This window comes from Siphateles boraxobius, unplaced genomic scaffold (assembly GCF_051911475.1).
Source record: "Siphateles boraxobius isolate OS27281-9 unplaced genomic scaffold, OSU_SipBor_1 92, whole genome shotgun sequence".
Taxonomy (NCBI): domain Eukaryota; kingdom Metazoa; phylum Chordata; class Actinopteri; order Cypriniformes; family Leuciscidae; genus Siphateles; species Siphateles boraxobius.
The window spans coordinates 2,559,401-2,573,077 of record NW_027509222.1 but is presented as its reverse complement, the minus strand read 5'-3'; the positions used below and the strand labels follow the sequence as shown (position 1 = coordinate 2,573,077).

The following is a 13,677-nucleotide window of genomic DNA, read 5'->3' as shown; positions in this document are numbered from 1 at the left end:
GTGTGTGTGTGTGTGTGTGTGTGTGTGTGTGTGTGTGTGTGTGTGTGAGAGGAGTGAGTGAGTGAGTGTGTTGAATACTACTGTAGGAGGAATACCGTAGGAGTTCAAGTCAGTGTCGTACATTCACATTTTCTGAATAAGTGGGGATCGATACTATATGACCAGTCCCTACAGTATATGCTCCTGACTCTCCCTGTTTCTCTCTGTATGCTTCAGATATCCTCCCACTAACTCATTCTGTCCTGACTGCTTCTCAGTTCTCTCCTCCCACTGAAGTTTGTAATGTATGGAGAAATGGGCTCAATCCAGTCACAGATAAATGCAGAGAAAATTCTTGTTGCGAGAACAAAATGAAGAGCAGCATCCCACTCCCACTGGCCACACTGACTCCACTTCCTTCCCAGAGGTCATGCTCTGTTCAGAGTAAAATCTTCTCTTTTTCTTTAGTCTGTGACTAATACTCATTAGTATAGCATTAGTGTCTGTTAGGAATGTTATACAGTTACAACAGCTTCTCTCAAACTAATGTTTAGAACCCAGACACCAACATAGTGACATGTGGATTCCACTCGTACCAGATGTGGGCCGGATCTGGGCCGACACTATTATGCTGTCTGGAAATACAAACACAATTAAAGTTCAGTGGTTAAAATGTTAGTTCACCCCCCAAAAAAAGAAATTCTTTGAAAAATATATTTTAAAAACAACATATCTTAAAAGTGATTATATTTGAATATAAATTCATAAATAAATAATTAAATGTAAGCTTTTCTTGATAATTGAATAAAAGCTTTTAAAAAACATATAAAACCAACATGACTACAAAAATTTGCCACATACATTTTTTTGCATTGTGAATTCTCTTATTTTTCAGTGAACCATTCCTACAAGATGAATAAATGTTTGGTGAGTGAATAATTACACTTTTTTGGGGGGTGAACATCCTTTAGTAGCACTAACACTGTGTGTTCAGCAGCAGCTAGTGAGAGAGTTTCAGAGAGCTCTTTCTATTGGATGGAGTATGAACAAGCCTCTCCTCGATTGTAGCATACTAAGCATCAGTCACGCTTACTCAAGGAAATCCCTGTGCTTGCCTGTTTGAATCGTGGAGTTGCATGGCTGAGGTTTCTGGTGTAAGCACTAAACACTCGACACCTAATGACACTCAAAGTCATGACTTCACACATTTATAGAGGCAGGAGTTACAACGCTTGTCTTTTTGCTTTGCAGTACTTTTTTCACAATTTGTGTAATACAGGATACATTAATGGCCCTCTAATGCTCAATTCAAGTCTCTTGTAGACCAACTATCAGCTTAAGGTCTGGCCAGATTGTGGCCTATTCTAGCCAAGAACAATCCCTTTAGATAAAAAAAGATCTGAAAGAGCAAATCAGAGCTTTGTTTATATGTGTTTTTAAGGGGCATGTTTTTTCTAAGTTATCATTTGAAATAATGATATGGCTACATCAAGGGTTGGAGAAACCATTTTCTTTACAACTTTGTCGTCAGCATTTCTGGCCATCCAAAACACAAATACAGAATATTTTGCAGATATAAATCAGAAAGCGGAATACACAGTTCTGCTCATGGATATCTACTTTAGTTGCTCTGAATCAATGGTTACCAACCTTTTGACTACAGGGCCCTCGACCATTTAAGACAATATTCACAAATAGCAGTTTCTGCCTACTAAAATACTTTAGAGCTTGACATAACTAGAATCATTTCATTCTAGAAATGTCCATGTCTGGACATTACTTTTAAAATTCTTTCAGTAAAAAGGTTTCCCAAGACCAACCTGCACCTTAAATAAAAATTATAGTTGTAGGAACTTTTGTAAAATTGTCACTTCAAAGGATGGTTGATATTAGACCCAAGTTTGTATTTTCTTCCAACTTATCCATTTTGTTGTTTATTATGATATATCCTTTTTTGTATTGTGCCTGTGTTTTATGTCATGTATAAGAAAAAAGAAATCATCGCGGTAGTTGAAAATGTGAATGCCCACTTTCCTTAGCAGAGCAAGGGCAGCCTCAGCGACTTTGGTAAAGATTCCAGGAGACTAGGACAACCCAGTCGAGGAAGAATCGAGACGTTGAAGTATGTGTCCTTGAGGTCGATTTTTGTGAGGGGACGGATGCACATGAGAATGCGTTACTGCGTTAACATCTTGAATGGGAGCTTGTGAAGGGCCCAGTTCAAGACTTGCAGATCAAAGATCACCCATAACCCACCGCCTTTTTTGGGTACGGTGAAGCACCCTCGCCATGAACCACGCACCACACCCAGGAACCAACCATCCAACCATGAGGTTGAGACAAGGTGGATGGTACCACTCGAGTCCGATGCCCGTGGCGACAGGGAAAAGCACAGCCGTCAACTCTGAATCCCATTCAGTGCGAGTGATCACCCCAGAAGGGGGAAGCTCAGCTTCATCTTCCTCTCCAGAGGACAATAGCCCACAAGTTGTTCGCAGTGAAGCTATCGACAACTGGTCCTCACCTAAAGAGCCGAATGACACATTGGTTTACCTCTGAGGACTCGTGCCATCATCCAGCAGTTCAATGGCACATTGGAGGAGCGGGAGGTCAGTGGACCTTCCGGTGGAAGAGCTCCCACTGTAACCCTTAGGTCCCCCAGAACCTCCCGCCCTGTAGTGTGAAGAAGAACCAGGCTGGGTAACAACAGAGGGGACTTCCCGAGAAGAGTCGTCACCGTAGTGTCGACATGGTCATTTTCTCGCAATGAGGACATGAACCATCCACTAATGCCATCTCAGCATGCTCACGGCCTGGACATGAGAGACAGCGATCATGGACGTCAGTTGAGGACAGGAATCGACCGCCTCCAGAAACACACGGACAGAAAGGCATCTTTAAAAAGACGCTTGCTGCCCATTTTGCTCTTTTAGGAAACTGTTCTTTTTCGCTGAAGTGCACAGGGGAAAATGCTGCTCTTAACTGTGCAATACAGTGGCGAAACACTGATGAATGCTCCATATACACCAACAGGAGGACTTCTTTCGAGGCAACTGGAAAGAGTGATTGCTCATCAGAGACAACCACTCGGCTCCAAAGCAAAGTGGGGGAGTGGCTTGGCATGCAAATTCCAATTGCAAATTCTATTGGCTGTTTTTCTAAAACTCAGATGTGATTGGAGCTGCCAAGTGAGACCCCATTTGTCAGTCGACATAACATCGTAGTGACTGACAGATAGGGAACATATGTTTGTCATGACTTACTGATAATATTATTTTTTACAGTGTATATGGTAAAGTAAAGGTGCAGTTTGGAGGACAATGAGAAATGGCAGAGCTGAAATTGTGCATTCATTATTTTATACTGTGAAAAAGTCAAATAAAATCTACCTTTTTATAGTTGTCTTTGCAAACAAATCTTTTCATGAAATATATGCCATTTACCATGCACCAATTGACAAAAGCAAAAGTGAAATGCTTGACTTTTGGTTACTTCCTCGTCACAAAGTGTTGTCAGTGTGAATACTCCCTAAGGCCTCTTTCTGCTGTTCTGTTTAGTCTTTCTGACATCCTGCTGTTTGAGCACCTGTAGACAGCGACAGCTCAGTTCAGTAGGGCAAACTCATTGTCTGGACTCAGTCTGGATGCTTCAGTCACACTGATAATGCTTCCACTTCTCTGAGATGACTGCACTGACCTGACAAAACAACACAAAATGGTGATGACTGTGAAGAAGACCCCGTGAATTAACACTTTAGTGGCATTTAGTTCATGTCTATTAGCTTTGAGGTACTCTTTAAAAATGACAAACATTAACCTTTAGCAAAAATACTGCAGTGTTTTATTTAATTTTTTTGAGAAAAGTCTTCCTTTTCTAGAAAAACAGACTGTAAATATTGATGACATCATCTATCACTCAGGGGTGTATCCAATTTTTTGTCTAATCAAAAGCTACTCTAGAATGAGTATGACCCTCCTCTTAATACCAACTGCTGCTGACCTCTAAATGGCTCTGTTAACGTTTCTTGTCTCTCACATTCAACTAGCCTAAAAATGTTCTTTTTAAATATTTTGTCATCCTAAAATCAAACAGAGCGGTTCATAATGAAGTCAAGTCAAGTCAAGTCATCCTCATTTATATAGCGCTTTTAACAATGTAAATTGTTTCAAAGCAGCTTTACAGAGATAAACATATAACTTAAGGTAACAGAGATAGCTTTAGTTTTATAGTGGTTCTTGAAAAATGTTTTTTCCAGCTAAAGTTAGTTTTGATTGATTCACTTCCGTCTAAATGATAGTTTGTTATTAAATTAGGGGCCGCTAAGACGACACCGTTCTCGCTAAACAGACTTTAAACGCGAACCTGTGATAGACGCTGATGGCGTTCACATGTGCATTAAGAATTTATTCTATAGTTATGTGCGTTTGAATATATGTGCGCAGGTTTGTAATTCCTTACAAACCATGCCTAAACAAACTACTTGTCTATAAATTTTGATGCAGAATTTTATTTTATCTTATCACTTCGAGTAGGTACGCAAACCAAAAAAAATCCACAACGCTTTATCTGTAGAGTGGTATAGGGATACTCCATAGGGAGAGGCTAGTTGGCACTTCAGCACTGCATTGTCATCGGGTCCAGGCGAAAGTCCTTCGTCAGATCTGGAAACGGCCTGGATCCAGCAGGCTGCGGGAAAACCTCGGGATAAACAAAGACACTAAAATTAGCGTAGATGCCATTCTTCTTATGATGTAACGAGTACATCAGGATTTAAGTGAAGTGTTCCCAGTTCCAGTTCCAGAAGTGCAGCAGAGTAGAATCAAGAACATCAAATATTTGGGGGGACTTGTCACCCTTATTGTCTATGATGGTTACGGCACTGCTTATTTCCGAATCCACTCCACTTAGTCACATTTCATGTGAAACATTAACTCATTCTTTTCTTTTGATTGTACAGAATGGGCAAATCCAACAACGCTTAGAGACTGTCCAAAGAGATTTCATCGTCTTCAACAGGGAAAAGTAAGAAAACGTAATAACTTTGTAAAGATAGGACAGCTTTTTTTGTTTGAATTTTAACAATAATATATGCAGTTTCATGCATCAGTTTCCATTGTAAAGCAAGTGCTTTTTAATTTAATCTCAACAGTTGTTCTATATATGTATTCATTATATTGAGATATATGTATGTGCATTAGTAAAGTTACAAAGATTTTAACCTTATGAAATGCAAGAGTTTTGAAACAACCTAGGCCAAATGAGGTTTTGCACTTATGTTCCAATATATATATACACTGTATATATATATATATATATATATATATATATATATATATATATATATATTAGTTCCCTTTCATTAGGTCATGTTCGACACCATGTCAGACTGACCAACGAAACTACTTCGAGTGTAACTAAACAAGCCAATGCGAGATTGTGGCTATTTATTGTGGCGAGCAGGATGAGGCAGAGGACCGTGAGAGAATGGCGCGAGGCCTGTGGCGTGATTGATAATGAGCGACACCTGCGCGATGCACTCCGGTATCTCTCACGGAGGAGCGGAAGCATAAATGAGGACCGACGACAGTGGAGATCGAGAGAGGCCAGGCCTGGGTTTATATTGTGTTTGTGTTATGTGACAGCAGTCGTCTGTGAGGGGCTGCTGTCTTTACATTCATTTTGTATTTGTTTTATTTTACGTTTAATAAAGTTTTTGAATGTTCTTCAAACATTCATCTAACCTTGCTACATCTATGTTGAGAGAGTGTTCTTCGAGCCTCTAGTTCTTTTTGGAAAGAAGCATCTGCAGTTGGTGTTGGTGTGACGAAGCTTCAGAGGTGGTTGCGGTCTCATAAAGAGCTTAAAAAACAGCTGTTTCAGCACAGCAGGCTGCACTAAATCCCAACTTGTGTTGCCGCGGCCATTTCCCCTGTGAGTTTTCAGCACCTGAGAAGGCTAATTTCCCTAGAAGAGCTTACATGGGTGTGACACTGCGTCTTTTTAAAGATGTCATTCCACCCGTGTGTTTCTGGATGGGGTCGTTACCTGGCACCGGCTGATGGTCACGATCGTTGCCTGACGTGTCCGGGCTTCGTGGATGAGTCATGTTCCCAGTGCGGGAAGATGACCATCTCTGTGTTGCAGTCGAGACTCGAGTACCTCAGAAGAGGTAAAGTCCCTTCGCCTATTCCTCAATCTAGTTCCTCTTCTGGTGGCCATCAGAAGAGGTCTACTTCGGCGAATAGCGGGGGTGACCTGAGAATTATGGTTAGGGCTTGCCCCATGAGGAACCAACCTCCATCGGCCCCTAAGCCCTCTAACACACCGCAGCCAGTCAAGCTTCCAGAGGAACGCGCTGGACCCTCTAAACGAAGTGTACCAGCCTTATCCTTCAGGGCTCCGCCCGATGATCAGATGTCGATCGCTGCATCAGAGGGTGAGTCTGAATTCTCTGGGAATGAAGATTCTGCTGTGTTGCCCCCTTCGGGAACGGTAAAGTTGTCCGAGTCTGACCCAGAGTTGATGGCTATGCTTTCCCGGGCCGCCGAGAGCGTTAGGCTCAAGTGAAACCCTCCACCTTGAACCCCCGAGGCTGGATGATTGGTTTCTCGGGGTGGCTCACCCTGGTTCCCGGAGCATGAGGAGCTTACTAGGTCATGGACGGCACGTTTTACTGCCAAAAATCGACCAGGTCCATCGATGGTGGAGCGGCAAAGGGTTACGCGGGGATCCCCTGGTGAAGCGGTCACTTGCAATGCAATTGAGTCTAAGCACCGCTGCCCCCTGGCGGGGTTATCCGTATCCTCCCTCTCGGGCCTGTAAGTACTAATCCTATCTAACGGTCAAAGCTTACGGTGCTTGCGGAGAGGCCGCCTCTGCTTTGCACGCCATGGCGCTTCTCCAGGTCTACCAGGCCCAAGCGCTCAAGAAGCTTCACATGGGTAGTTCCGACCAGCGCGTAATGCAGGAATTGCACGCAGCGACCGACCTCGCCCTACGAGCAACTAAAGTCACTGTGCGCTCCCTGGGTCGGGCGATGTCCACTCTGGTGGTCCAGGAATGCCATCTCTGGCTGTGCCTAGCGGACATGTGGGATGGAGAAAAAAAATGTGGTTCCTCGAACGTGACTGACTGAAAGGGAACGTCTTGGTTATGTAATCCTCGTTCCCTGAATGAGCGAACAGAGACGCCACGTCCCGTTGCCACAGTTGCTGTTCCACCGCTGGGCGGCTGGGTCACCGGCTCGGCTCCTCAGCTAAAACCTGATATGCGATTCAACTGCTGTCCATTTATAATCCGCACTGCAGGGCAGAGTGACAGATGCAAATCTCAAATGCCAATATGCATATGCTCATTTAGTTACACTATAAGTAGATTGGTCACTCGCGAGATTCCTGATTCGTCGGTCAGTCCGACATGGTGTCTCCGTTCCCTCCTTTAGGTTACGAGAGTAACATACGTAACCGAGACGTTTTTATCTTTGTATTTGTATTATTTTAGTTAAAAGTTTGGTCCCACTTTATATTAAGTGGCTTTCAGTACTATACTTACATTGAAATTAATAATTTGATACAATGGACTTATAGTGAACATATTTGTTTTTACATTGTACTCATATTTTGAAAATACCTGCATGTAATTACAGCTGTAATAAATTGATGTAATTACATTTGCAATTACACAGTTGACCCTTCCCTTACACCTTAACCCACCCTTAAACTTACTCATACCACCACACCTGACCCTAACCTTACCCGTATCACACACACCTGACCCTAACCTTACCCGTATCACACCTCAATTGCAGGAAAAAAGTGGTTTACAATACAACCTGAACACAATAAGTACATTGTACTTATTTTTCGATGTAAGTACATAGTACTTAAAGCCACTTAATATAAAGTATAAATCAGGTTAAACTATATGAAAAGGAGAAATGTTGTCAATGAAATAATAAAACAAAAATATAGAAATATATATATTGAGTTTAAGTTTTAGTTCACTTTAATAACTTTTATGACTTGTGTTAACAACTGCACATTTCAACACTGTGTGAAACTTTTTCGAGTCATGAATATTGTTATCCTTTCTTTGTTTTGGAGGTTGCGGAAAACCAAAGCAGACACTGAGACCAACAACATCAATGCAGAAGAGACAAACAAAGCCATTCAAGACGGACAGAACAACAACGTACAGCATTGTTTATCAAGTTAACATTTGGCCGGAGGGACACGCCACAGCTTTCTTATTTCACTCCAAGCTCATGGCAGAGCAGACGCCCCACTGCAGTTTCCATGGAAAAACCCCAGAAAATGCATGAGAAAATCCATGGAATATCATGGGTTCCAGGACGGATTCAAGCTAGTGTGCCCCTCATGCTCTGCATTCACTCAAAAACTGACGGCGGACGGTGGTTTACAGTGACTGACTGACATAAAACTGAAAACAACAAAATACCATTTTCAAAAAAATGACTGAATGATGATGTTCTCTGCACCTAGCCGTGAAATGTGTGCCTTACTAGTTTAATGGAGTTCCCGATGCGTTTGGAGGCACATGAAGATTTACTGCTGTCTGATTCAGCGAGTGATCAGACTCGAGCCATTCGCCATGATTTATAAAGCTGCTCTTCTTAACGTACAAATGCAGAGAACAGAACGCGAAAGATATTTATTTCACCTCATTATGCGTATGTGATTAATTCAATCCATGCAAACGTGAATCTTACAGAGCTGCAAAATACTGTCATTTATGCCACTGAGAATACTTTTTGGCCTTTCTGGATTTTAAGCTTTTTTTTTTGGAGATTCATTGCTGGATCCCATTGTGCTGCTGAATAAGATATTGACGACACTGAACAGATAAACTGATAATAAAACAATTTAATAGCATCATCTGACAAGTCTGACTAAGGTTTGCATAGCCTAGGAATATCCACACAAGGTTGTTTCTGGCTCATTTATAAAACAAGTTGAAAAAAAATCTTGACATCTGTTGAAAAAAAAAACACCTTAAATGAAAATGTGCTGTTTAAGTTTTGTGGAAACGTACAAAATATTACTCATCTGAAATCTCCGTTTCTCAAGATGAATAAAAATCGCCATCTAGTGGTCAGGTGAATATTACATCTAGACAAACTAACCACAATGTGGAACAACGATGGCAATAGTTACGAGAAATATTTTATTTACCAACTAATTTAGAAGGTTTTATTGGTCAGGGTGATGTTTTATGCTGTTTCCACTGATTATGTAAATGAAATTTGGACTGAGTTTGTATAGAGATTTGCAAATCAACCCTTCAGTTTGAAACACACTGCTAACTGTGTTTGAGAGCTTGATAGCAAACAGAGTAGAACCGTTTATGTCTTACCACTTAATCCAGTGAGAAAAATTAAATCAAACGATATTGTCACATCATATATAAGCTATTTCACTCTTGGTCTGAAGCTATTTTTGAACACCTCTGTCCCAAAGAAAATGATGAATTTTCCCTCATTCGCATCTGTACAGTGTCATATTTTCCATGTAATTGTTAATAAAAAACTCAATTTAATTTCCTTAAACGATAACCATAGTGTTGTAAATGTTTCATTATATTTTTATATGTGTGTGTGTGTAGTTTTTATTTCCTTGAACTGTGAGGAGAAAAATATGCCCTCGATGTGATAAATCATATACAGGCAGTCAGTTGTAACTTCTGTTTATTGAGGAACAAATTTTGCACATCACACATTCACTTTGACCTGCTTTTTTTCTCCTTCATTTTTGACCCAGCTGTTAAAAAAACGGGGGGGGGGGGAAATACAATCAAACCTACATAAATATAATAAACAACATATTCCACATCAATCAGCAAATCACTTTATGCCATTGTTATTTGGGACATGTAACTCATTCCTCAACTAGACCTCTACCAAAGTGACATGAAAGATTTAGATTTTAAAAACTTATTCCAATACTTCTGTGATTTAAGAAAAGACATTGTAGCACCTGTAATCATTTTTCAATAATTGACATTTGAGCTGTAATTGTAGTCGCCTGAATATTCAACAAAACTGAAATGCAAGAGGTGAATAATCTGAATATCTTTCCCCTGCAGGGTTTTTATCACTCGATGAAATCTAGGTAACATTTCTTTTCCTTTACTGAGATTCAATGTCGGATTGAAGTTCAACTACTCCTTCATATGACGGGTAATGGAAAACAAAAGCAGTACAGTATGTGAACTGGTGTTTGAGCAAATGCAAATGTTTTGTAATATTCTACACCAGTATATCATTGCATGTTTTTCCTTAACATTCATTCAACTTTATAATACTTTAAAAAAAAACTGCGAACTCAACACTTCATTTACAAAGTAACATTAACTAGCATAATCACAGCTGATATACGCAAAAAAAGCTTACGAGGGAATACAGTAAAAGCCCTATGAAATACATGACAGTAGTCCTTCCTCTACTGAACGCAAACGCCTGCTGGAAATTCTAAAGAGTTTTAATTCCACTTCCTTTTTTAAACATTGCAAACCATCCAAACAAAGTCGGTTTCACTGTAATTCTAATGTCTTCTAGGTCAGTTTATCTAAACACATCTAAACGAACAAAACGCTACACTAAATGCCCTAATATTTGAACGGGCTTTGCTTTCTTCAGAGGTGGACTACTGATCTTCAGTCGCTCAGCAGGAGTAAATCATGAAGGGTAAGGCATGAGTTCAGTGTTTTACGTTACTAATCACCTTACTTCTACATGGTTGATTTTATCCTGGTGGTCCCTCTTACATGCTCTTTATATTTAACTAAGAGAGGTGATGTTGGAGCGGCCACCAGGGGGCACAACGATGCGTCTTCCCGCTGGTCTGATCGGGGCTTCTTCAGGACCTGTGACAGGACACACAGAGAGAAGGTTACGTGAGGTCACGGGTCTTTACTTAGGCTCTCTGGCGGGACGTTTCGGGGAAAGGTGAACTGCTCATGTTTTTTTAGTGGGAGACACTATCTGAACCTGATCCCAGTAAAGGTGCGGTCGTGGCCGGAAAAGTTCCCCACACTGATGTCGCTCGTGTTCAAGTTGTTTATGTGAATTTGACCAATTCTTGGTTTGAATTTAAAGTGCCTTCTGTGTGTGCGATGCTTGGACAATGGACTTTTTTTAATGTGCCATAAGTTAAATTTGGAATTGATATGCTTATAAATGTAATGGATTCTAACTAGGAAATAGACGGAAATAGGACCTAATTTACACAGAAAAATACACATTTTAAATACACACACACAAAAAAATTGGACCAAAAAAAAAAAAATTGTTCTCAGATTATAAATATGGTTTGATTCAAATCTTACATTCTGACCATACTTAATCAATATATTTTCTTTAGACACAAGCCAAAATGTTACTAAAATGTAGTACAATATAATATTTGGGCTTTTTACAACTTAATTTCTCCATAAAAGGTAAATTAGCTATAATATAAGAGTAGAATTTTTACTTAAGTTAAAACTAAAAACATTTCTTTAGTGTAATTACCAAAATTAGAGAGAACTTTAAAAAAAAAACTTAAAGATTATTGTGATGTCTTTTTAAATTGCATATGTTCTGAAAAAAATAAATAAAATAAAATAAAGAATAGATAAAACCCCACAATAATTCATAAAAAAAGTTGAATAGAACTTTTTAGTTTAAATTATTTTTTATTTGTATTATTCAATAGGAAGTGTTATGGAAGCTTGTTTCTGCCCCTGAATTAAAAAAAAGCTAATTGTGACTTTTTATCTCACAATTCTGACTTCCTTTCTCAGAGTTTATATTTCTCAAATGTGAGAAAAAAAATCAGAATTGTGAGATAAAAAGTTGCAATTATCTGAACAAACAGGTTTAAAAAATACTTCGATTATTTGGCAGACAAAAGTGTTAAAAATATTTTCTAATATTTGAACAAAACGGCAATAAAATAAATTATGCCAAAACTACTTAATAGTGTTTTCTTTTCAAGAGAACAATAATTCCTTCATTATGATATCAAAGCAGCTGTTCCACTATGACGTCTTCTACTTTATGCTTCAAAATATTTCAAAATGAACTTGATTTTAGAAAGTAAACCATGGTGTATCCCAGTCACTGTATATATGAATTACATTTTTGTCTATTTTTGAATAAATGTATAGATAAAGTCACTGACTCCTTAACTAGCACATATCATTGCATATATTTAGACTTTTTATGGATTAACGCTGTGTTCAGCGACTGTTTTATCCCACTATAATTCAATAATTATGCCAATTTGATGTTTGCATGTGCACTGTTGTATGAATACGAGACATTGTTTGCCAGGGTTACCAGATAGCGTGAAGCCGGACTGATGGAGGTTCCTTAAAGGGGCTTTGGTAGGCGAGGAACGGGTGGAGGCAGACGGTGTTCCTCCCCTCGACACGGCTGTAAACTCAGACACGGGGCCGTCGTACATGCCCCTGGGGACCGCCTTCAGTGTGGCCATCTGTACGACACAGACACAAAACACTCCAGTTTACACAGGATTGTGTAGCGTACCGTTTATAGAGAGAGAGAGAGAGACAGTTTGGGTGTTGGCAATTACATTCCAGAGATGCATCAATCCTCACGTGGGCTGTTTTGGGGAACTGCGTGTTCACGTTAATTGTAAATTTCATGTTCTCTTGGAAATTGGTTCCAGATTTCGCTGACAGATTGTTGAGAAGGTTAATCATGTTGCACTATTTCTACAATGTAAGCAAGATATTTTTGAGATTTGCTAACTTAAAACTGAAACTGTGTTTGAATGCTGGGAGAGGAAAAAGGTAAAGAATCCAAAAATGTGAATGTATTTTCAAGATTTCCAAAGCAAAGCAGTTTTCATTAAAGGGACAGTCCACCCAAAATGAAAATTCATGAATTAAAATTAACATTTACTCACCCATGTTTCAATCCAACCCTTTTTTTGAAAATCTTTGAAACACAAATGAAGATATTTTTTATAAAAATTTTAATGATCAGGCTACAATAAACCTCATTGGTTTTCATGCATCAAACAAGCATGAGCATCAATTGACCATATTTGATGAGCTCTATGTGTGTTGTTTTAATAAACCTATTCTTCATATGAATCGACCGCTTCTCTTCAGAAGACTTGAATTAAAACACTCAATTCATATTGATTACTTTTACAAGCTTAAAAGTTTTGGTTGAATGGACTTTTAATGGATGGACAGAAATCACTCAGATTTCATAACAAAATATGTTGTTTATATCTTGTATTTCGAAGATTAACCAAAGTCTTATGGGTGAGAGAAAGATGGCAGAATTTGGTTACACTATTTTGATTGTTCACTTGAGACATTCTACTAACTATAAGTAACTTTGCAACTACATGTCAACTGTCAGTTATCAGATTATTAATAGACTGTCTGCTTTATATCTGCAAACTCTTTATTGTGATGATCTCCAACAGGCATTCTTCTGACTATAAGTAACTTTGCAAATACATGTCAACTTATTCTACAAACCCGAACCCTATTTAACAGTCTACCAATACTCTAATGAGAGTTAGCTAGTAGAACATCTAAAGGGGACCATCCAAATAAATTGTAACCCAGAATTTTCATTTTTGGGTTAACTATCCCTTTAAGTGCTGCCTTTTCATCATGTACTATGTGATCACTTTGATATGACCTTTTTCTAAACCT

General features: G+C 39.2%; 2 protein-coding genes across 3 annotated transcripts in view; one reads left to right on the top strand and one right to left on the bottom strand.

Moving 5' to 3' along the window:
• The window catches only part of stk32a (serine/threonine kinase 32A), an 88,927-nt gene extending 79,153 nt beyond the window's left edge, over positions 1-9,774 (top strand). The window contains exons 12-13 of the mRNA XM_077224842.1: positions 4,937-5,001; positions 8,082-9,774. Of these exons, the coding sequence (XP_077080957.1) occupies positions 4,937-5,001; positions 8,082-8,193 (177 nt within the window). The 3' untranslated portion in view covers positions 8,194-9,774. The remainder of the gene's footprint in view (positions 1-4,936; positions 5,002-8,081) is intronic.
• Positions 9,666-13,677, bottom strand: part of dpysl3 (dihydropyrimidinase like 3) — a 54,488-nt gene continuing 50,476 nt past the window's right edge. For both annotated transcript variants that reach the window (XM_077224807.1, XM_077224808.1), the window contains exons 13-14: positions 12,317-12,473; positions 9,666-10,860 (exon numbers count right to left, since the gene is read on the bottom strand). In XM_077224807.1, coding sequence (XP_077080922.1) covers positions 10,775-10,860; positions 12,317-12,473 — 243 coding nt within the window. In that variant the 3' untranslated portion in view covers positions 9,666-10,774. The remainder of the gene's footprint in view (positions 10,861-12,316; positions 12,474-13,677) is intronic.